General features: G+C 46.8%; 1 protein-coding gene across 1 annotated transcript in view; it reads left to right on the top strand.

Moving 5' to 3' along the window:
• The window catches only part of BFSP1 (beaded filament structural protein 1), a 523,750-nt gene that overhangs the window by 342,490 nt on the left and 153,696 nt on the right, over nucleotides 1-27,564 (top strand). Inside the window, 2 exon segments of the mRNA XM_069607288.1 lie at nucleotides 3,865-4,085; nucleotides 6,416-6,501. Coding sequence (XP_069463389.1) covers nucleotides 3,865-4,085; nucleotides 6,416-6,501 — 307 coding nt within the window.

The following is a 27,564-nucleotide window of genomic DNA, read 5'->3' as shown; positions in this document are numbered from 1 at the left end:
GAGTCTTTGTACCGTCCAATTGATCCACACGCCTTTTACATGTCCAAAGATAATCCAGATGGTCTTGAGCAGAGCGGTCACAGCGTAACAGCGACTTGAGTGGCGACTTGCTCGAAGCGCACACGCAGAAGCGCGCGCTCGACACTTTTATAGGGCTTCTGGGAAAAAGGGGCGGGCGGTGCCTAAAAGACAGTAAGAATAGGTAAATATTTAGTATTTAGTCCTCTTGGGTATGACTTAGGTAAAGTCAAGATGTTCAATGAGTCTTTGTACCGTCCAATAGATCCACATGCCTTTTACATGTCCAAAGATAATCCAGATGGTCTTGAGCAGAGCGGTCACAGCGTAACAGCGACTTGAGTGGCGACTTGCTCGAAGCGCACACGCAGAAGCGCGCGCTCGACACTTTTATAGGGCTTCTGGGAAAAAGGGGCGGGCGGTGCCGTCCAATTGATCCACACGCCTTTTACACGTCCAAAGATAATCCAAATGGTCTTGAGCAGAGCGGTCACAGCGTAACAGCGACTTGAGAAGCGACTTGCTCGAAGCGCGTGATATATGAAGAGGTGATATAGGGAACACGAGAGAGAGGAGGAGGAACACGAGAAAGAGAGAGGAGAAACATAGTGGTGACAGAGGAGCAGAAGAGAGAAGAAGAAGTGGTAAAGCGAATACTGGAGAGAGAAGGAGCAGAGAAGATGATAACAGTGCAGGGGAGTGGAGAGGAGAAGTGAATAGTAGCAAGAGGTGGAGCAGAGTTGGAGATATAGTTATACCAATAATACTAAAGAGGAGGAAGAAAGAAATACAGAGGATGTGAGCAGGAGAAGAAAGATGAAGTGGGGGAAACATCAGGAGGGGCTGGGAAAGGCCATGGTGAATCATTGAGAAAGCAAGTAGGCAAGAAATACAGATGGAGGTCGAGAGGAGAGAGATAACCAAACTGGAGGAGAAATGGTGGTGTCACAAGAAAGAAGGGGAAATGAGGAAAGAGGGCCGGCATAGGGAGGTTCCCGAGCTTGAGGGGAGAAAGGTAAGCCAAGAGGAATCTTGTCACCCCTACATCTAGTTAATCCAAATAGCGAACACCCAATGTTATCCCGCAAAGGATCTTAAAGTGTTGAAGGCAAAGCCAGTTGGTGCCCATCCAGCTCTAACACACATTCTGATGATGCAAAGCCCAGCAATGGTGGTGCACAATGTATCTACGCGAGAACCAGGCAAGGAAAATCCTGAAAGAAGTGCAGGATAGTTAAAACAAAGAACAAGAGGAGGGGGACAACTTAGGAACAGAGGGAAGGACTGAGGATGGCAGTTCCAAAGGGAACACTTCTTTTCTTTGTTCTGTTACATTCTCACAGACATATCACAGTCAGACCTTATCCATTAGTTCTGTTGTAAGAAAAACGGTTCCATGTGTTAATATTCCCGCAAAAATATCGCCATACAAAAATATTGCCATATTTTTGTGGCGATATTAAGCTATGTAAACTGCGGGGGACACCCCCGCAACCCCCATATTTTTAAAAAGAGAGCGGGGTACCGCTGCTCCTCCCGGTCCCATTTAGCCCATACATTATCCCCAGCAATAACATCGCCTATGGCCTTACCCCACGACCATATATATGGGGATATTATTGGTGGCGATAATATTACCTGATACCAGAATAAACCCCATGCAGGTTAAAGCCTGACTTTGAGTTGCATGCTTGATGCCTCGGCCTGTGCCAGAGGGTACAGTGGTTGAGACTGGAGAGCATTGGTTATGGGAATTGGATGACACCTAGAGTGTAACACATGGCCCTGCACTCCCCCTCTTGCTCTTCGATGCCTACCCATACCACTTGTCAGTGCTGATGAAAGGGTTTGTCACATGGTTGTAAATGTATGTCAAAGGCTCATAGTTGTTAATAACACCTTGCTCTGAGCACGGGAAATGGGACAGGGATAGAGGAACCCTTGCTGCAGATTTGGGTGTCGTTCATCCGGTATTGCCTCAGTGAAGGGAAGAGGAGCGTCTCCTGACTTTCCGAATGGCAGCACTAGGTGTCAACCCCTGTGTCTGGCTTAAAATTGTTGGGCTCTACTCTGTGACATTGGGAGTTGTCTGCAACCTGAATGTCCTTTTTAATGCTATTCTTTCTTTTGTAGAAGAAATCTGTAAAGTTGCAAAGAGTGGCCATTATAATATTGACCTCATAGCTCATATGTTCCCTCTTCTCAGCCCTTGTGCTGCTCTGATCCTTGCTTTGCCCACTGGAGGTTCTGTTATTGAAAGAATATAAACATGGTTTAGGAACGTGCACTTAGAAACTGGTCTCCGGTATTAAGCGTGCGTTATAAAAGAAGAATTATAAATTATATTTATTATTATTATAATTATGCTTCTCCAAGAATAAATGTAAATTTACTGCAGATAGCTCTGTGTACAGCATCTGACTCATGAGGAGGGTAGAAAGATGTGAGCATTTCATGAAACACCAGGAAAAGATGGGCACATTTTCCATAATACAGCAGATTAATGTCAACGGCCTGTCCCTCCCTTTTTTCTAAGAACCACATGGCAATTAGTTCGCATGTACCCAGCATGACCTTATGTCTGGTTCAAACACTTTGGTCCTCATCAGATAACAGGTTGGACCTTCCTAAGGTATGTGCTCAAAAGTGGGGGGTTCATTTCTTTAAGCTTGAAGGGGTCAGTCTTCTACATTCTCGGCAGCATCCATTTTCCCATACAAGATGTTTACAACAAGAGAAAAAGCATTCATATGCATTTGGTTAGAGTATATTATATTTTACATGATGTTATGCTTTTTTTGTCGACTGAGGGGCAGATTAGGTCTAAATCTTGTTATGTTGTGTAGTACGTCTGCACTTTTGGCTTGTTGGTATTATGCTGTGTGCAATTAAGGTGAGTCTCTATTGTCTTTGTTGCCTAATAAATGCTATTCTCTGTCCTATTTATGTAAGGTGCAGTGGTAAAAGCCTGCACATTACCGTAAGTATGCTTCGAAGTGTACTGATGACAGCCTCATGTTGGATACCACCCTGTGATTACCCAGGGCTAGGGGAAGTCAGTGCTGAAGTCTCCTTGGTTCAAGGCTGATAGTTGTTCCCTTGCTAACTTACAAGATATAGAGCCTGATTCACAGAAGCCTTTTATAATGGTGCAATTCCATCGAATAATGCTCTATGAATCAGGCCCTTAGTGTTCACAGCTGTGGTCACCAGGTTTGTTCCAGGAGAAGCCCAGCTAGAGAACGTTTCTTTTTTTTGGATAATCATGCACTATGTAAACTAATCCAATTTGGATTTACAGTATTAACATGTACTTTGTGTGGATCGACTGAAAATCTTGAGTGAATTGCACACCAGATTTGGAGTCCCCTTGGTTTACGTTCTGACAGTCAGGTGTCGAAATCCAATCTGTGAGAGAGAGTGTGGGAAGAGCTCTAATCTGTGACCTGTGTGAAGTCCAGCCTTTTGCGTCTTGTAGAGGAGAGGTGGATCTCCTGCCTTTCAGTTCAGGCTCCAGACCTTTCCGGAGAGAGGTGACTTGGGTCTTGATATTTCTTCATCCATAGCTGGCCCTTCTGAACTTAGTTTCCAAGTTGAATGGGAAAGAAAGGTGCTGAGGTTTCTGAAGAGGTTGTAATTGGATGTAACGATGTACATGAATTTAGCCCTTTGCCCCAGTAAGCTATGTTCCCCATGTGAACACTCCTGATATTGATCATTCCATACTATGTTAAGCTAAAAACAATGTCAAACAAAAACGTACAGCACTCTTTATTAGTATGGACAGACTTCTTCAAGGGATATGTCGATAGATGGTTAAGCCATACTTTTATAACTTTTCCTCAGACTACCATGCTGGAGCAAGCGATTAAGAGCACACAGGAAAGCTACGATGATGAGATCCAGCTGTACAATGAGCACATTGACACGCTTCGAAAAGCAATAGAGGAAGCTGAACGTTCCTTGGATAAATACACACATGACTGCCGTCAACTCATCATAAACCAGCAATCACTGGAACATGAACTGGAGAGGAACAAGCGCATCATTGAAAACGAAGACAACAGGTACGTGCTTTCCATACGCGCTAATATTTTATGGTCAACCACTTTGAATATAGTGGTTTCATCAATAGAAAAACGGAAATCCTATTCAGTAATAACTACGGCAGATGAGAAAATAATGAGAATACGATGCCAGTCAGTTGGTCGAGTTGTTTTTGACTGCTGTTCAGACAAATATATTCAAGGTTATCTATTAGTAAAAGAGTTTGTTATGGGAAATAGGATGCATTCCAGTATGAGAAAACACACATAAATTGCAACAAGTGAAAGAGAAACGTAGTGTGCCTGTGAGATAAAATAAATATTGACATGTGTTTTGGAATGTGTTAAGAAGTGAGCAGTTTAGAATAGATTGGATTACACAAATACGAACACTGCTAGTGAAATAAGCAGATTGCATCTGAAATCACAATGTTCTGGCATGGCATCAGTGATATCATTGCCCGTGTCAATACACGTATGCCCCCTGGTAAAGATGTTCCCATGACTTACCTCAAAATAAAGTTGGGTTGTCATAATTATACATGAACGTACAGGTATATTACGTAGACACATGGCAACAAAGCATTCTGGCCTCACAGCAGTAGACTTCATGAGTTACCTTCCCAAATGTAGAGCGCAATCATTTTCAAGTTGTTTTCTGATTTGTTTCTAGAAATATCCATAGCATTGATTAACATGACACAAAATAACAATCCGAGATTTTAAAAAATAAGACAACTGTGTGAGGTTCAGATCAGACTTCCATACAGGAAAAACAAGGCATCATAGAACAGATGCTCATTTAAATAAATATATATATATAGAAGCAAAATATAGTTAAGATACTGAGTTTTTGAGTCGTAAGAACACTTAAAATCAGGGTTTACGGATGCATGACCATTTACAATTGAAATTAAATTATGACACTAGTTATATTAATGACTTGCCGTACATCAATATGACATTAAAATCACAATTGTAAGAAGAAAATGTGAAACTTTTTCCAAGAGAAGGAGTTTCAGAGGCTGAGTGTGATCAACATCAACATGATTAACAAATAGTAAAGCAGAAAAGATCCCAAATAGACAGGCATACACAGGTGTGGTGGAAAAGACACTCAATTGAGTGTGAAAATAGACATGATTCCACTTATCCTAGTAAATATTTAAAAGCAATATCCATTTCACCGCTCGTCTCAGTTATGTCTTCCTGCTGCCCAATCCTTGCTCTTGTACACTAGCCTCTAGGGATGTTGAACATGCTACCCTTCCAAGTAAAGCATTCAGATGTATGTATGGCTCGACCATTGGTGCTACCAGCATATGCAACCTTTAGCTCGCCAGATGTTTTGGATTTCATCTCCCGTGGCCACGTACCATTCATTATTCAGGCTAGGGTTGATGGGAGGTCTAGTCCAAAACCTCTGGAAAGCAAAAAAGATACATTTTTTATGCATTTTTGCATCAGGGCAAAGTGTGCCATGGTGCTAATACCATTCCGTATTAGCACTAGGGCAAACTTTGCTTTGGTGCAAAAATGCAGTAGAAATGCATCTTTTTTGCACTATGGCAATGTTTGTCCTGGTGCTCTTAATATGCCAAACTGCCCTTGTCATAGTGCAATATGTTCTAGTGTGTGCCAGTGTTTTTCAAAATAGGGCAAACTATGCCCTACTGCTAATATCGTGCAACTTTGCCCTTGCATTGGCACAAGTTTTCTGTAATCTGGACTAAGGTCTTTTTCGAATCATCCAGTGTGCAAAAAGTATTATAAAAAGACATTAATGTTTTACACACAGTTTAACCTTTTGTACTCCGGGGGACTTTGAACGTTTTGAAAGGTGGAGTGGTGGTATGGGATGTAAAAACTGCTTCTGCTTGACCCAGGCTCCATCTGGCAAAACGCATTCATTAATGACATGGACCTGCTAAAAGTAGGCAGTTTCCGTAGGAATATATTTCAAATAAGCATGCAGTGCGGGAGGCATGTGCAATACTTTGCACTACAGAGTGAATCTAAAAAGTGGGTTAGCCTGTTTTTCCAGGTTGGAAATGCCTTTTGCACTACATAGTTCAAATGACAACAATTGCTTGGAGTGGTCCCTACCATTAAAGTGCACTAAGATGTTTTGTGGTGGCGTGTATTTTACACTTTTTGTTATAATAAAGCCCATTCGTTTTATTACACTGTCGCAAAATAAAGTGACTAATTTCATTATTGAAATAAAAAATGTACTTGGATGAAGCTTGTTAAATGCCTTACACTCATTTACAATGTTTCCATATGCAAAAGTTGTATAGAGATTATCAGCATGTATGAAGAAAGATACATGATGTACATTTATTTCCCAGGTTGAACTCTGCTATAGTTGGAACTCCTATTACACTCTTTACACAGAGCTACAGGACCTCCTACACACAGGCGGCAAGAGGGAAAGGTAATGTTGGGTTGTTCTGGATATGTTAGTCAAACTGAAAGTCTGAGAAGTAGCTTCTGTGTGTATTACATTTTAAGCCACCAATGCTGTATTCACACATACACTCTGCAGATGATGCATTTTGATCACTATCTTCACTGGAACATATTTGTCTTACTGATGAAATATATGCTTCATTTTATATTCAAATGCAATGTACTAACTCATCAACAGATATGCAATTTTAGACCTAGCAAGAGGCAGGAAGAAATGCACAAAGGTTATGAAGAGACTTTTCATTCTCTTAATTTGTGTGCACCAGTCGGCCTCTTTTAAACCTAATGGGATCCTCAACTTTTTGATGGGGGCTGTAGAGGCCCAAGATGGGCAGAAGAATTGCCCCGTTACTGAGTGGTAAATATGCTCAAAGACTGCTTTACCCCCATTTCCTGGAAGGGGATTCCTTTCTCTTCGGTATAGTAACGTGAGAAAAGCTTTGGAGGAAAAGTGAAGAAACATTGGCCAGGTCCAAACAATTGTGAAGTCCAGCTGAACCTAAGTTGATAACTCTCCAGAAAGGCACACAATTCACCCTACATGAAGGCTGCCCCCACCAGACACTCACATTATTGATGTCACTCCACATTCCAACCATTCCCCACTTTGTATCCCTCCACCACATCAAGCTTATATCACAATACATACAATCTATTCATCACATGATCACCAAGATGTAAAGCAACAGCTGCTATGGTATAGAGCAGGGCTACACAACAGATTTTGGCCGAGGGCCGAATGTACCTTACGTGCTGCCTATAGTGGGCTGAAAAGTAAATGTAGGCGGGACAGGGGGCAGGGCGGGGTGGGCGGCCTTTTCAACCCCCAATGTTCATTAGACAGATGGAAAAAGAATACCTTTTTGGAGGTGTACCGTCTTTATTTATATTTAAAACTTACATTTTGTATTATACATTTCCCATTCCACTTTTCTTATTTCTTTCTTTGCAAAGGACATATTGGCACTAGAATAAATATGCAAATCATACAGGATGAAACAGTGAACCAGACGTACTTGATCAGTGGGAAACATTGCAGCGTTTCTCAGCTGTTAGTTTCTGGATAACGGGCTCCAGTGAGGTTGTTCCTACTCTCAGGATATGTAAGTACTGCCAAACATACATACCATCTTTAATGCTTCCCGTGACAGATTGGGGAACTGAGCAGTTTCCAGAGGGTATCAGGTATTATTATCTCCACCAAAAATAGAAGACTAATAAAGGCACATATTTGTACTTATTTTTGAGGACACTACAGCACTGAAGTTCAATCACTTCCGGTTGCAGTTCAGGTTGCACACTGTCAACATCAGCAGAGAAAGGGTCTGCAAAAAGTTTAAAAGAGGCTTGGTTTGATTTTAATTGTTTGAAACGATTCTCAAAAACATTTTGCAGTTCCTTCAGGACCTTCAAATGCCGATACCATCCTACATACTTGTCATGGGGGAAAACCTGTGCACATGCGGGGTAGTGTACCAGCATCCCTTTCTCCAGTTGGGCTGTCAGAAGACTTAACTTTATTTCAAAGGAACAAACTGCTTAAAAAGACCCGGTATTAAATTTTGGCTTCCTTGCAACTTTAAATTTAAATCATTCAAATGGCCTGTCAGGTCAGTCAGAAAAGCAAAGTCAGCTACCCAGTCAACATATTGCATGACAGAAGTGGCCATTCCCTTTTCATCAAGGAATGCTTTCAGTTTGTGCCGTAAAGCTAAGAATCGCTTCAGCACATTGCCATGACTAAGCCATCGAACATCAGTGTGATATAGGACATCACCATAATCCGCCTTTACCTCTTCTAAAAACGCCTGAAACAATCTGTTATTTAAAGAGCATCCACGGACAAAATTAACAGTTTTCACAACGAAGTCCATCACTTCTGTGAATTTCAAATGGTTTGCACATAATGCCTCCTGGTGTATGATGCAGTGATAATTTTTTAAATGGACAGCCTTCTCGCACAAGTGTCTTTTCAAGCAACCAATAAAACTATTTTTCCCCCAACCATGCTGGCGCCCCATCAGTGGCCCCACCAGAGCATCCCAAGGCAAATTTAAATCATCAATGATTTTTTGAAAGGCATTAACAATGTCAGCACCAGTAGTCCTGGCATGAAAAGATACTAGGGAAGCCAGTTCCTGAAATACTTTGCATTCGTTATTGACCCCCGAATGAAAATTAAGAGTTGGGCTGTGTCACTTGCATATGTGCTTTCATCAAGGGCAGCTCAAAAGAACTTCATCCTTACATTGCATTTTCAGTTGGCTGTAACAATTGTCAGCCATGTCCACAATATGTCGCTGGATAATCATCCGTGAAAGGGGAACATTTGTAAAAACATCTTTTTTTTCTTTACACACTGCCTCGCAATTCTCCATCAGGCAGTTCTTTTTACTAAATCTTGCAATAAGCTGTGCAACCTTATAACTCGCAAAGGTGGCACATTCTGATTCTTTTTTTAGTGGGCAAAACCATCCTGTTGCTTAGTCAGCTGTGTTTTTAACTCCCCAGCTTTCTTAATACTCGCTTCCCCCTGCAAATCCTTATATTGTGAATGTTTTGTTTCACAATGGCAGCTGATATTATATTCTTTGGCGACTGCTATGCGTTCGAGACAAATGAGACACAAGTACACATTAGGTTTGGACTCAATGAAAAAAAAACTTCTCAGTCCACTCATCCTTAAATTGATGGTGATCCTGGTCAATCTTTCTTTTCTTAACTGCACTGGAGATTGGCAGGGACATCGTTGGAGCAGAGACAGTGATGCAATGCACCCTGGGGCCTGTGTACTGAGATGGAGTACCAACGGTAAAGGGCAGGTTCAAAGGTACTTCGGGGAAGATACAAACTCCACTGTTATGCTCCCACTACGACGGTCCAAGTCTAGAATATATACAAATTATATACTTTTTAGAGAAGCCTAGAAGCGACAAAAGAACAAGATCAGATAAAGAACATAGCCTTGCCAGCATACCTTTTCATGCACTTATTGATGGATTCTTCCTTCAGAAATAGCGGGCTGCATAGGATATCAAACTGCTATGTTTGAGATGAAGGTGGTAAATGCAGGGATTGGCTGGCCCTACTACAGTAACCATTTGAAATTGTGGCAGAGCTGTGCCGTACACATCCCACATTCGGAACATTCAGCCAGAGCACAAAATGTAGAAACTGGCACAAATGCACTGTCGGAAACCTCAACGTTCTAGAAAAGTCCTTTTTGCAAAACTAAAACTGCCTTAAGGTGTGCCCTGAAAAGTTAGTGCTCAATATAGGAAGGCAGTGGCGGGACAGTATTTTGGAATGCTATACTTTGCTGTTTGGGTCGGCCATACTATCGTGAATATATCCTTCGTTGGGTCACGTTTCAACAAAAGGCAAAGGATTCTGATTCCAATTGTATGAATGCGACAACAGAACAGGGCTTCCTCCCTGCTTCACAAAGGTCACTGGAAAGACTCTGCTAATCCAGCAGTCTCGCCTCTGCCCATCAAGCTGTCTGAGGAGGCCAAATTGAGCAAAGGTTGCTTACTAGGAGGGCCAACAGATTGGCTGTGTCTGCACAATGATTATTCTAGTTTACCCCCCATACATGTCACAAGCATGTTACGATCCAATCTTAAATAGCTTCACATTCTGCACAAAGATACAAATGAACTGATTTGGCTAGGATCACACAGTGTGGTTGTAAGGAGAAGCCACGATTAGAATGTACATCTTGTGCTTCCACGAAGGATTATTTAGGCAAAATTTAACATCTCACCCCTGAGATTCATAGAAGGTTGGAGTCAAGTGGATGTGAGTGATGGGAGGGGCCAGGACAGCAAGAAGACCCGAACAATTATGTACCCAAAGAATTTCTGGATATTTTATGTACAGATCTCAAAGGAACAGTGCTGTGACAGAAGAGAGCCCTGGTTATATGTGGCTGGAAGGCAGCACCGGATCCCAAGTGATTCTTTAGAAATCTCTCTGTGTAACCTGCTGCACAGGTCAGGATCCGCCTCAGTGCAGACTTCATCCTTCCGACCTGGATACATTGAGTTGGGTAGTAATAGCAGTTGTGATCAAAGTGCTTAAAAGCCGGGAGAATCCACCCTCAAAATAATATATTTATGATGTATTATTAAGTGCTGGGGGTCCCCTTGGAGACCAGTCACCCATTCCATACCTGCCCAACTTTGACTGTGGAAATTCTCCACTTCCTAACCCCCCCAAAAAAAAAAAAAGAAAAACTTTGTTGCTTTTGTTGCTGTCTGTGCATAAGTTAAGTAAATGAGGCAAACACACAGATAGGTTTCAGAGAGAGTTGGTGCTGGCAGGAGGATGTGCACGGATGTGCTTTCAATGCTATCCCACTGCACACCCATACAAAAAGCATCCCATACAGACCCAAACCCACCCCCAACCCCAACTCAGCATACAAACTCACAAGCATGCACCCATACAGACCCGAACCCCCAACCCCAACTCAGCATACAAACTCTCAAGCATACACCATGCACCCATACAGACCCGAACCCTCCCACCCCCCAACTCACCAAACAAACTCACAAGCATGCACCTATACAGACCTGAACCTCCCACCACCCAACACAGCATACAAATTCACAAGCATGCACACATACAGACCCAAACCCCCACCCCCAACTCAGCATACAAACTCTCAAACATACACCATGCACCCATACAGACCCGATCCATCCCACCCCCCAACTCACCAAACAAACTCACAAGCATGCACCCATACAGACCCAGACCCCCCACTCCCCAACTCAGCATACAAACTCACAAGCATGCACCCATACTGACCCGAAGCCCCAACCCCAAGGCAGCATACAAACACTCAAGAATACACCATGCACCCATAAAGACCCGAACCCTCCCACCCCCTAACTCACCAAACAAACTCTCAAGCATGCACCCATACAGACCCAAACCCCCGCCCCCAACTCAGCATACAAACTCACAAGCATGCACCCATACAGACCCGAACCCTCCCACCACCCAACACACCAAACAAACTCACTAGGAGGCACACATACAGACAGAACGGCCACCCCACAACTCAGCATACAAACTCTCAAGCATACAACATGCACCCATAGAGACCCGGACCCTCCCACCCCCCAACTCACTAAACAAACTCACAAGCATGCACCCATACAGACTTCCACAGAAAAACAAACATTCAGGCAGACCTGACACACCCTGCATCTCAACATACACTGCACTTGCACACAAAAACCAACATTCAGTCAGACCTGACACCACCCCCCGCATCTCAACATACACTGCACTTGCACACAAAAACAAACATCCAGGCAGACCCGACACCCCCCCACCCCCACATCTCAACATACCCTGAACTTGCAAACAAAAACAAACATTCAGGGAGACCCGACAAACACCCCACCCCGCATCTCAACATACACTGAATTTGCACACAAAACTTGCACACAAAAACAAACATCCAGGCAGACCCGACACCCCCACCCACCGAGCAACATACACTGAACTTGCACACAAAAACAAACATGCAGGCAGACCAAACACCCCCAACCCCGCAGCTCAACATACACTGAACTTGCACACAAACACAAACATGCAGGCAGACCTGACCCCCCTGAATCTCAACATACACTGCACTTGCACATAAAAACAAACATTCAGACAGACCTGACACCCCGCCCCTGTATCACAACATACACCGCACTTGCACACAAAAACAAACATTCAGGCAGACCCAACAACCCCACCCACCGAACAACATACACTGAACTTGCACACAAAAACAAACATGCATGCAGACCCAACACCCCCACCCCCGCAGCTCAACATACACTGAACTTGCACACAAAAACAAACATTCAGGCAGACCTGAACCTCCCTGAATCTCAACATACACTGCACTTGCACATAAAAACAAACATACAGACAGACGTGACACCCCGCCCCCGCATCTCAACATACACTGCACTTGCACACAAAAATAAACATTAAGGCAGACCGAACACCACCCCCTGAACCCACACGACCCCCGCATCTCAACATACACTGCAGTTGCACACAAACATTCAGGCAGACCCGACCCCCAACCCCGCATCTCAACATACACTGAACTTGCACACAACAACAAACATCCAGGCAGACCCGACACCCCCCAAGTCCCGCATCTCAACATACACTGAACTTTCACACAAAAACAAACATTCAGGCAGACCCGACAAACACCCGACCCCGCATCTCAACCTACACTGAACTTGCACACACAACTTGCACACAAATCAAACATCCAGGTAGACCTGACACCCCCCCCACTCCCGCATCGCAACATACACTGCACTTGCACACAAAAACAAATATGCAGGCAGACCCGACAAACCCCCCACCTCCGCATCACGCCAAACATACACCGCACTTGCACACACAAACAAACATTCAGGCAGACCCGACACCTCCAACCCCCGTATCTCAACATACACTGAACTTGCACACAAAAACAAACATTCAGGCAGACCCAACACACACCCTATCCCCGCATCTCAACATACACTGAACTTGCACACAACAGCAAACATCCAGGCAGACCCGACACCCCCCAAGTCCCGCATCTCAACATACACTGAACTTTCACACAAAAACAAACATTCAGGCAGTCCCGACATACACCACACCCCGCATCTCTACGTCCACTGAACTTGCACACAAAACTAGCACACAAAAACAAACATTCAGGCAGACCCCCCACCCAGCAACATACACTGAACTTGCACACAAAAACAAACATACAGGCCGACCTGATAAACCCCCCCCCCCCCACCCAGTGACATACACTGAACTTGAACACAAAAACAAACATGCAGGCAGACCGGATAAACCCCCCCCCCCACCCAGCGACATACACTGAACTTGAACACAAAAACAAACATGCAGGCAGACCCGACACCCCCCAACCCCTCATCTCAACCTACACTGAACTTGCACACACAACTTGCACACAAATCAAACATCCAGGTAGACCTGACACCCCCCCCACTCCCGCATCGCAACATACACTGCACTTGCACACAAAAACAAATATGCAGGCAGACCCGACAAACCCCCCACCTCCGCATCACGCCAAACATACACCGCACTTGCACACACAAACAAACATTCAGGCAGACCCGACACCTCCAACCCCCGTATCTCAACATACACTGAACTTGCACACAAAAACAAACATTCAGGCAGACCCAACACACACCCTATCCCCGCATCTCAACATACACTGAACTTGCACACAACAGCAAACATCCAGGCAGACCCGACACCCCCCAAGTCCCGCATCTCAACATATACTGAACTTTCACACAAAAACAAACATTCAGGCAGTCCCGACACACACCACACCCCGCATCTCAACATACACTGAACTTGCACACAAAACTTGCACACAAAAACAAACATCCATGCAGACCCGAAACCCCACCACCCCCGCATTGCACCATACACTGCATTTGCACACAAAAACAAACATTCAGACACCCCCGACAACCCCTCCCCCCCACCCAGCAACATACACTGAACTTGCACACAAAAACAAACATTCAGGCAGACCCGACGCACACCCCACCCCCACATCTCAACATACACTGAACTTGCACACAACAACAAACATCCAGACAGACCCGACAGCCCTCCACCCCCGCATCGCAACATACACTGAACTTGCACACAAAAACAAACATTCAGGCAGACCCGACAAACACCCGACCCCGCATCTCAACCTACACTGAACTTGCACACACAACTTGCACACAAATCAAACATCCAGGTAGACCTGACACCCCCCCCACTCCCGCATCGCAACATACACTGCACTTGCACACAAAAACATACATGCAGGCAGACCCGACAAACCACCCACCTCCGCATCACGCCAAACATACACCGCACTTGCACACACAAACAAACATTCAGGCAGACCCGACACCTCCAACCCCCGTATCTCAACATACACTGAACTTGCACACAAAAACAAACATTCAGGCAGACCCAACACACACCCTATCCCCGCATCTCAACATACACTGAACTTGCACACAACAGCAAACATCCAGGCAGACCCGACACCTCCCCAATCCCGCATCTCAACATACGCTGAACTTGCAACCAGAACATACATTCAGGCAGACCCAACAAACACACCAACCCGCATCTCAACACATACTGAACATAAAACAAACATTCAGGCAGAACCAACACACACCCCACCCCCGCATCTCAACATACACTGAACTTGCACACAACAGCAAAAATCCAGGCAGACCCGACACCCCCAAACCCCGTATCTCAACATACACTGAACTTGCACACAAAATCAAACATTCAGGCAGACCCAACACACACCCCACCCCTGCATCTCAACATAAGCTGAACTTGTACACAAAACATACATTCAGGCAGACCCGACAAACACCCCAACCTGCATCTCAACATACACTGAACTTGCACACAAAATTTGCACACAAAACAATCATCCAGACAGACCCGACACCCCCCACCCCTGCATCGCAACATACACTGAACTTGCACACAAAACTTGCACACAAAAACAAACATTCAGGCAGGCCCAACAACCCCCCCTCCACCCGACAACATATACTGAACTTGCACACAAAAACAAACATTCAGGCAGACCCGACACACACCCCACCCCCGCATCTCAACATACCATGTACTTGCAAACAACAACAAACATCCAGGCAGACCCGACAACCCCCATCCCCGCATCTCAACATCCACTGAACTTGCACAAAAAAACAAACTTTCAGGCAGACCCGACACACACCCCACACCACATCTCAACATACACTGAACTTGCACACAAAACTTGCACACAAAAACAAACATTCAGGTAGACCCGACACTCCCCCCCAAGCCAGCAACATACACAGAAATTGCACACAAAAACAAACATGCAGGCAGACCCGACACCCCCACCCCCGCATCTCAGCATACACTGAACTTGCACACAACAACAAACATTCAGCAGACCCGACAACCCTCCCACCCACACATCGCAACATACACTGCACTTGCACACAAAAACAAACATTCAGGCAGACCCGACAGCCCCTACCCCCAGTATCTCAACATACACTGAACTTGCACACAAAAACAAACATTCAGGCAAACCCGACACACACCCCACCCCTACATCTCAACATACACTAAACTTGCACACAAAACCTGCACACAAAAACAATCATCCAGACAGACCCGACACCCCACCACCCCCGCATCGCAACATACACTGAACTTGCACACAAAACTTGCACACAACAACAAACATTCAGTCAGACCCGACACCCCCAACCCCCGTATCTCAACATACACTGAAATTGCACACAAAATCAAACATTCAGGCAGACCCGACACCCCCCCCAATCCTGCATCTCAACATACGCTGAACTTGCACACAAAACATACATTCAGGCAGATCCAACAAATACCCCAACCGGCATCTCAACATACACTGAACATTAAACAAACATTCAGGCAGACCCAACACACACCCCACCCCCGCATCTCAACATACACTGAACTTGCACACAACAGCAAACATCCAGGCAGACCCAACACCCCCAAACCCCGCATCTCAACATACGCTGAACTTGCACACAAAACATACATTCAGGCAGACCCGACAAACACCCGAACCCGCATCTCAACATACACTGAACTTGCACACAAAACTTGCACACAAAAACAATCATCCAGACAGACCCGACACCCCCTCACCCCCGCATCGCAACATACACTGAACTTGCACACAAAACTTGCACACAAAAACAAAGATTCAGGCAGACCCGACAACCCCCCTCCACCCGACAACATATACTGAACTTGCACACAAAAACAAACATTCAGGCAGACCTGACTACACACCCCACCCCCGCATCTCAACGTACACTGAACTTGCACACAACAACAAACATCCGGCCAGACCCGACACTCCCCCATCCCTGCAACTCAACATCCACTGAACTTGCACACAAAACAAAGTTTCAGGTAGACCCGACACACACCCCACACCGCATCTCAACATACACTGAACTTGAACACAAAACTTGCACATAAAAACAAACATTCAGGCAGACCTGACTACACACCCCACCCCCGCATCTCAACGTACACTGAACTTGCACACAACAACAAACATCCAGCCAGACCCGACACTCCCCCATCCCTGCATCTCAACATCCACTGAACTTGCACACAAAACAAACTTTCAGGCAGACCCGACACACACCCCACACCGCATCTCAACATACACTGAACTTGAACACAAAACTTGCACATAAAAACAAACATTGAGGCAGACCTGACTACACACCCCACCCCCGCATCTCAACGTACACTGAACTTGCACACAACAACAAACATCCAGGCAGACCTGACACCCCACCCCCGCATCTCAGCATACACTGAACTTGCACACAACAACAAACTTACAGCAGACCCGACAACCCTCCCACCCACACATCGCAACATACACTGCACTTGCACACAAAAACAAACATTCAGACAGACCCGACACCCCCTACCCCCTGTATCTCAACATACACTGAACTTGCACACAAAATCAAACATTCAGGCAAACCCGACACACATCCCACCCCCACATCTCAACATACACTGAACTTGCACACAACAACAAACATCCAGGCAGACCCGACACACACCCCACCCCGCACCTCAACATACATTGAACTTGCATACAAAACTTGCACACAAAAACAAACATCCAGGCAGACCTGACATCCTCCCACCCCTGCATCGCAGCATACACTGCACTTGCACACAAAAACAAACATTCAGGCAGACCCGACACCCCCCCATACACACATCACAACATACACTGCACTTGCACACAAAAACAAACATTCAGGCAGACCTGACACCCTCACCCCTGCATCTCAGCATACACTGAACTTGCACACAACAACAAACATTTAGCAGACCCAACAACCCCCCCACACACACATCGCAACATACACTGCACTTGCACACAAAAACAAATATTCAGGCAGACCGACACCCCTTCCCCCCGTATCTCATCATACACTGAACTTGCACACAAAAACAAACATTCAGGCAAACCCGACACACACCCCACCCCCGCATCTCAACATACACTGAACTTGCACACAAAAACAAACATTGAGGCAGACCCGACACACCCCCCACCCCGCATCTCAACATACACTGAACCTGCACACAAAAATTGCACATAAAAACAATCATTCAGCCAGACCCAACACCCCCCCACAAGCATGCACCCATACAGACCCGAACCCTCCCACCACCCAACACACCAAACAAACTCACTAGGAGGCACACATACAGACAGAACGGCCACCCCACAACTCAGCATACAAACTCTCAAGCATACAACATGCACCCATAGAGACCCGGACCCTCCCACCCCCCAACTCACTAAACAAACTCACAAGCATGCACCCATACAGACTTCCACAGAAAAACAAACATTCAGGCAGACCTGACACACCCTGCATCTCAACATACACTGCACTTGCACACAAAAACCAACATTCAGTCAGACCTGACACCACCCCCCGCATCTCAACATACACTGCACTTGCACACAAAAACAAACATCCAGGCAGACCCGACACCCCCCCACCCCCACATCTCAACATACCCTGAACTTGCAAACAAAAACAAACATTCAGGGAGACCCGACAAACACCCCACCCCGCATCTCAACATACACTGAATTTGCACACAAAACTTGCACACAAAAACAAACATCCAGGCAGACCCGACACCCCCACCCACCGAGCAACATACACTGAACTTGCACACAAAAACAAACATGCAGGCAGACCAAACACCCCCAACCCCGCAGCTCAACATACACTGAACTTGCACACAAAAACAAACATGCAGGCAGACCTGACCCCCCTGAATCTCAACATACACTGCACTTGCACATAAAAACAAACATTCAGACAGACCTGACACCCCGCCCCTGTATCACAACATACACCGCACTTGCACACAAAAACAAACATTCAGGCAGACCCAACAACCCCACCCACCGAACAACATACACTGAACTTGCACACAAAAACAAACATGCATGCAGACCCAACACCCCCACCCCCGCAGCTCAACATACACTGAACTTGCACACAAAAACAAACATTCAGGCAGACCTGAACCTCCCTGAATCTCAACATACACTGCACTTGCACATAAAAACAAACATACAGACAGACGTGACACCCCGCCCCCGCATCTCAACATACACTGCACTTGCACACAAAAATAAACATTAAGGCAGACCGAACACCACCCCCTGAACCCACACGACCCCCGCATCTCAACATACACTGCAGTTGCACACAAACATTCAGGCAGACCCGACCCCCAACCCCGCATCTCAACATACACTGAACTTGCACACAACAACAAACATCCAGGCAGACCCGACACCCCCCAAGACCCGCATCTCAACATACACTGAACTTTCACACAAAAACAAACATTCAGGCAGACCCGACAAACACCCGACCCCGCATCTCAACCTACACTGAACTTGCACACACAACTTGCACACAAATCAAACATCCAGGTAGACCTGACACCCCCCCCACTCCCGCATCGCAACATACACTGCACTTGCACACAAAAACAAATATGCAGGCAGACCCGACAAACCCCCCACCTCCGCATCACGCCAAACATACACCGCACTTGCACACACAAACAAACATTCAGGCAGACCCGACACCTCCAACCCCCGTATCTCAACATACACTGAACTTGCACACAAAAACAAACATTCAGGCAGACCCAACACACACCCTATCCCCGCATCTCAACATACACTGAACTTGCACACAACAGCAAACATCCAGGCAGACCCGACACCCCCCAAGTCCCGCATCTCAACATACACTGAACTTTCACACAAAAACAAACATTCAGGCAGTCCCGACATACACCACACCCCGCATCTCTACGTCCACTGAACTTGCACACAAAACTAGCACACAAAAACAAACATTCAGGCAGACCCCCCACCCAGCAACATACACTGAACTTGCACACAAAAACAAACATACAGGCCGACCTGATAAACCCCCCCCCCCCACCCAGTGACATACACTGAACTTGAACACAAAAACAAACATGCAGGCAGACCGGATAAACCCCCCCCCCCACCCAGCGACATACACTGAACTTGAACACAAAAACAAACATGCAGGCAGACCCGACACCCCCCAACCCCTCATCTCAACCTACACTGAACTTGCACACACAACTTGCACACAAATCAAACATCCAGGTAGACCTGACACCCCCCCACTCCCGCATCGCAACATACACTGCACTTGCACACAAAAACAAATATGCAGGCAGACCCGACAAACCCCCCACCTCCGCATCACGCCAAACATACACCGCACTTGCACACACAAACAAACATTCAGGCAGACCCGACACCTCCAACCCCCGTATCTCAACATACACTGAACTTGCACACAAAAACAAACATTCAGGCAGACCCAACACACACCCTATCCCCGCATCTCAACATACACTGAACTTGCACACAACAGCAAACATCCAGGCAGACCCGACACCCCCCAAGTCCCGCATCTCAACATATACTGAACTTTCACACAAAAACAAACATTCAGGCAGTCCCGACACACACCCCACCCCGCATCTCAACATACACTGAACTTGCACACAAAACTTGCACACAAAAACAAACATCCATGCAGACCCGAAACCCCACCACCCCCGCATTGCACCATACACTGCATTTGCACACAAAAACAAACATTCAGACACCCCCGACAACCCCCCCCCCACCCAGCAACATACACTGAACTTGCACACAAAAACAAACATTCAGGCAGACCCGACGCACACCCCACCCCCACATCTCAACATACACTGAACTTGCACACAACAACAAACATCCAGACAGACCCGACAGCCCTCCACCCCCGCATCGCAACATACACTGAACTTGCACACAAAAACAAACATTCAGGCAGACCCGACAAACACCCGACCCCGCATCTCAACCTACACTGAACTTGCACACACAACTTGCACACAAATCAAACATCCAGGTAGACCTGACACCCCCCCCCACTCCCGCATCGCAACATACACTGCACTTGCACACAAAAACAAACATGCAGGCAGACCCGACAAACCCCCCACCTCCGCATCACGCCAAACATACACCGCACTTGCACACACAAACAAACATTCAGGCAGACCCGACACCTCCAACCCCCGTATCTCAACATACACTGAACTTGCACACAAAAACAAACATTCAGGCAGACCCAACACACACCCTATCCCCGCATCTCAACATACACTGAACTTGCACACAACAGCAAACATCCAGGCAGACCCGACACCTCCCCAATCCCGCATCTCAACATACGCTGAACTTGCAACCAGAACATACATTCAGGCAGACCCAACAAACACACCAACCCGCATCTCAACACATACTGAACATAAAACAAACATTCAGGCAGAACCAACACACACCCCACCCCCGCATCTCAACATACACTGAACTTGCACACAACAGCAAAAATCCAGGCAGACCCGACACCCCCAAACCCCGTATCTCAACATACACTGAACTTGCACACAAAATCAAACATTCAGGCAGACCCAACACACACCCCACCCCTGCATCTCAACATAAGCTGAACTTGTACACAAAACATACATTCAGGCAGACCCGACAAACACCCCAACCTGCATCTCAACATACACTGAACTTGCACACAAAATTTGCACACAAAAACAATCATCCAGACAGACCCGACACCCCCCACCCCTGCATCGCAACATACACTGAACTTGCACACAAAACTTGCACACAAAAACAAACATTCAGGCAGGCCCAACAACCCCCCCTCCACCCGACAACATATACTGAACTTGCACACAAAAACAAACATTCAGGCAGACCCGACACACACCCCACCCCCGCATCTCAACATACCATGTACTTGCAAACAACAACAAACATCCAGGCAGACCCGACACCCCCCATCCCCGCATCTCAACATCCACTGAACTTGCACAAAAAAACAAACTTTCAGGCAGACCCGACACACACCCCACACCACATCTCAACATACACTGAACTTGCACACAAAACTTGCACACAAAAACAAACATTCAGGTAGACCCGACACTCCCCCCCAAGCCAGCAACATACACAGAAATTGCACACAAAAACAAACATGCAGGCAGACCCGACACCCCCACCCCCGCATCTCAGCATACACTGAACTTGCACACAACAACAAACATTCAGCAGACCCGACAACCCTCCCACCCACACATCGCAACATACACTGCACTTGCACACAAAAACAAACATTCAGGCAGACCCGACAGCCCCTACCCCCAGTATCTCAACATACACTGAACTTGCACACAAAAACAAACATTCAGGCAAACCCGACACACACCCCACCCCTACATCTCAACATACACTAAACTTGCACACAAAACCTGCACACAAAAACAATCATCCAGACAGACCCGACACCCCACCACCCCCGCATCGCAACATACACTGAACTTGCACACAAAACTTGCACACAACAACAAACATTCAGTCAGACCCGACACCCCCAACCCCCGTATCTCAACATACACTGAAATTGCACACAAAATCAAACATTCAGGCAGACCCGACACCCCCCCCAATCCTGCATCTCAACATACGCTGAACTTGCACACAAAACATACATTCAGGCAGATCCAACAAATACCCCAACCCGCATCTCAACATACACTGAACATTAAACAAACATTCAGGCAGACCCAACACACACCCCACCCCCGCATCTCAACATACACTGAACTTGCACACAACAGCAAACATCCAGGCAGACCCAACACCCCCCAACCCCGCATCTCAACATACGCTGAACTTGCACACAAAACATACATTCAGGCAGACCCGACAAACACCCCAACCCGCATCTCAACATACACTGAACTTGCACACAAAACTTGCACACAAAAACAATCATCCAGACAGACCCGACACCCCCTCACCCCCGCATCGCAACATACACTGAACTTGCACACAAAACTTGCACACAAAAACAAAGATTCAGGCAGACCCGACAACCCCCCTCCACCCGACAACATATACTGAACTTGCACACAAAAACAAACATTCAGGCAGACCTGACTACACACCCCACCCCCGCATCTCAACGTACACTGAACTTGCACACAACAACAAACATCCGGCCAGACCCGACACTCCCCCATCCCTGCATCTCAACATCCACTGAACTTGCACACAAAACAAAGTTTCAGGTAGACCCGACACACACCCCACACCGCATCTCAACATACACTGAACTTGAACACAAAACTTGCACATAAAAACAAACATTCAGGCAGACCTGACTACACACCCCACCCCCGCATCTCAACGTACACTGAACTTGCACACAACAACAAACATCCAGCCAGACCCGACACTCCCCCATCCCTGCATCTCAACATCCACTGAACTTGCACACAAAACAAACTTTCAGGCAGACCCGACACACACCCCACACCGCATCTCAACATACACTGAACTTGAACACAAAACTTGCACATAAAAACAAACATTGAGGCAGACCTGACTACACACCCCACCCCCGCATCTCAACGTACACTGAACTTGCACACAACAACAAACATCCAGGCAGACCTGACACCCCACCCCCGCATCTCAGCATACACTGAACTTGCACACAACAACAAACTTACAGCAGACCCGACAACCCTCCCACCCACACATCGCAACATACACTGCACTTGCACACAAAAACAAACATTCAGACAGACCCGACACCCCCTACCCCCTGTATCTCAACATACACTGAACTTGCACACAAAATCAAACATTCAGGCAAACCCGACACACATCCCACCCCCACATCTCAACATACACTGAACTTGCACACAACAACAAACATCCAGGCAGACCCGACATCCCCCCATCCCCGCATCTCACATCCACTGAACTTGCACACAAAAACAAACATTCAGGCTGACCCGACACACACCCCACCCCGCACCTCAACATACATTGAACTTGCATACAAAACTTGCACACAAAAACAAACATCCAGGCAGACCTGACATCCTCCCACCCCTGCATCGCAGCATACACTGCACTTGCACACAAAAACAAACATTCAGGCAGACCCGACACCCCCCCATACACACATCACAACATACACTGCACTTGCACACAAAAACAAACATTCAGGCAGACCTGACACCCTCACCCCTGCATCTCAGCATACACTGAACTTGCACACAACAACAAACATTTAGCAGACCCGACAACCCCCCCACACACACATCGCAACATACACTGCACTTGCACACAAAAACAAATATTCAGGCAGACCGACACCCCTTCCCCCCGTATCTCATCATACACTGAACTTGCACACAAAAACAAACATTCAGGCAAACCCGACACACACCCCACCCCCGCATCTCAACATACACTGAACTTGCACACAAAAACAAACATTGAGGCAGACCCGACACACCCCCCACCCCGCATCTCAACATACACTGAACCTGCACACAAAAATTGCACATAAAAACAATCATTCAGCCAGACCCAACACCCCCCCACCCCTGCATCACAACATATACTGAACTTGCACATAAAAACATTCAGGCAGACCCGACACACAAACCACCCCGCATCTCAACATACACTGAACTTGCACACAAAAACAACATCCAGGCAGACCCGACACCCCATCCCCGCATCCCAACATCCACTGAACTTGCACACAAAAACAAACATTCAAGCAGACCTGACACACACCCCACCCTCATCTCAACATATACTGAACTTGCACACAAAACTTGCACACAAAAACAAACATCCAGGCAGACCCGACAACACCACACCTCCGCATTGCAACATACACCGTACTTGCACACAAAAACAACCATTCAGGCTGCCCCGACAAACCCCTCCCCACCCAGTGACATACACTGAACTTGAACACAAAAACAAACATGCAGGCAGACCCAAAACCCCCCAACCCCGCATCTCAAGATACACTGAACATGCACACATCAAAAAACACTCAGACAGACTTGACAACCCCCCCCGCACCGCTGCATCACAACATACACTGCACTTGCACACAAAAACAAACATTAGGGCAGACCTGACACTCCCGACCCCTGTATCTCAACATACACTGAACTTGCACACAGAACAAACATTCAGGTAGACAAGACACACACCCAACCCCCGCATCTCAACATACACTGAATTTGCACACAACAGCATACATCCAGGCAGACCCAACACCCCCACCCCACATCGCAACATACACAGCCCTTGCACACAAAAACAAACATTCAGGCAGACCCGACACCCCAACCCCGCATCTCAACATACACTCTACTTTCACACAAAAACAAACATTCAGGCAGACCCGACATACACCACACCCCGCATCTCTACGTCCACTGAACTTGCACACAAAACTAGCACACAAAAACAAACATTCAGGCAGACCCCCCACCCAGCAACATACACTGAACTTGCACACAAAAACAAACATACAGGCCGACCCGATAAACCCCACCCCCCCACCCAGTGACATACACTGAACTTGAACACAAAAACAAACATGCAGGCAGACCGGATAAACCCCCCCCCCACCCAGCGACATACACTGACAAACATTCAAGCAGACCCGACACCCCCCGAGCCCCGTATCTCAACATACACTGAACTTGTACACAAAACAAACATTCAGGTAGACTCGACACACTCCCCACCCCCTCATCTCAACATACACTGAATTTGCACTCAACAGCATACATCCAGGCAGACCCAACATAACCCCACCCCACATCGCAACATACACAACAATTGCACGCAAAAACAAACATTCAAGCAGACCCGACACTCCCGAGCCCCGTATCTCAACATACACTGAACTTGCACACAAAACAAACATTCAGGTAGACTCGACACACTCCCCACCCCTTCATCTCAACATACACTGAATTTGCACACAAAAACAAACATTCAGGCAGACCCGACACACACTCGACAAACCCCCCCCACCCAGTGACATACACTGAACTTGCACACAACAACAAACATTCAGGGCGACCCGGCAACCCCCCTACACCTGCATCACAACATACACCGCACTTGGACACAAAAACAAACATTCTGGCAGACCCGACAGCCCCCGACCCCTGTATCTCAACATGCACTGAACATGCACACAAAACAAACATTCAGGTAGACTCCACACACACCCAACCCCCGCCTCTCAACATATACTGAATTTGTACACAACAGCATACATCCAGACAGACCCAACAACCCCCACCCCACATCGGAACATACACTGAACTTGCACAAAACAACAAACATCCAGGCAGACCTGACACCCCCCAAACCCGCATCTCAACATACACTGCACTTTCACACAAAAACAAACATTCAGGCAGACCCGACACACACCCCACTGTGCATCTCAACATACACTGAACTTGCACACAAAACTTGCACACAAAAACAAACATCCAGGCAGACCCGAACCCCCCCTCACCCACCCCTGCATCGCAACATACACCGCACTTGCACACAAAAACAAACATTCAGGCAGACCCGACACCACCCCCCACCCAGCAACATACACTGGAATTGCACACAAAAACAAACATTCAGGCATACCCGACACCCCCCCCACCCAGCAACATACACTGGACTTGTACACAAAAACAAACATTCAGGCAGACCCGACACACACCCCACCCCTGCTTCTCAACATACACTGAACTTAAACACAAAACTTGCACACAAAAACAATCATCCAGACAGACCCGTCACCCCCCCACCTCGCATCGCAACATACACCGAACTTGCGCACAAAAACAAACATTCAGGCTGACCCGACAAACCCCCCCCCCACCCAGCGACATACACTGAACTTAAACACAAAAACAAACATGCAGGCAGACCCATCACCCCCCACCCCTGCATCACAACATACACCGCACTTGCACACAAAAACAAACATTCAGGCAGACCCGACAGCCCCTAACCCCCGTATCTCAACATACGCTGAATTTGCACGCAACAGCGCACATCCAGGCAGACCCAACACCCCCTCACCCCACATCGCAACATACACCGCACTTGCACACAAAAACAAACATTCAGGCAGACCCGACACACACCCCACCCCCGCATCTCAACATACACTGAACTTGCACACAAAAACAAATATTCAGGCAGACCCGACACACGCCCGACCCCGCATCTCAACATACACAGAACTTGCACACAAAACTTGCACACAAATCAAACATCCAGGCAGACCTGACACCCCCCACCCCACACCCGCATTGCAACATACACAGCACTTGCACACAAAAACAAACATGCAGGCAGACCCGACACACCCCTACCCCGCATCTCAGCATACACCGCACTTGCACACAAAAACAAACATTCAGGCAGACCCGACACCCCCAACCCCCGTATCTCAACATACACTGAACTTGCACACAAAAACAAACATTCAGGCAGACCCAACACACACCCCACCCCGCATCTCAACATACACTGAACTTGCACACAAGAGCAAATATCGAGGCAGACCCGAAAATCCCCCCACCTATGCATGGCAACATTCACCGCACTTGCACACAAAAACAAACATTCAGGCAGACCCGACACCCCCAACCCCCGTATCTCAACATACACTGAACTTGTCCACAAAAACAAACATTCAGGCAGACTCAACACACCCCCCAACCCCGCATCTCAACATACATTGAACTTGCACACAAAACATGCACACAAAAACAATCGTCCAGACAGACCCGACACCCCACCACCCCCACATCGCAAAATACACTGAACTTGCACACA

This window comes from Ambystoma mexicanum, chromosome 4q (genome assembly GCF_040938575.1).
Source record: "Ambystoma mexicanum isolate Mex_15411 chromosome 4q, UKY_AmexF1_1, whole genome shotgun sequence".
Lineage (NCBI taxonomy): Eukaryota > Metazoa > Chordata > Amphibia > Caudata > Ambystomatidae > Ambystoma > Ambystoma mexicanum.
This window is presented reverse-complemented; position numbering and strand designations above follow the sequence as displayed.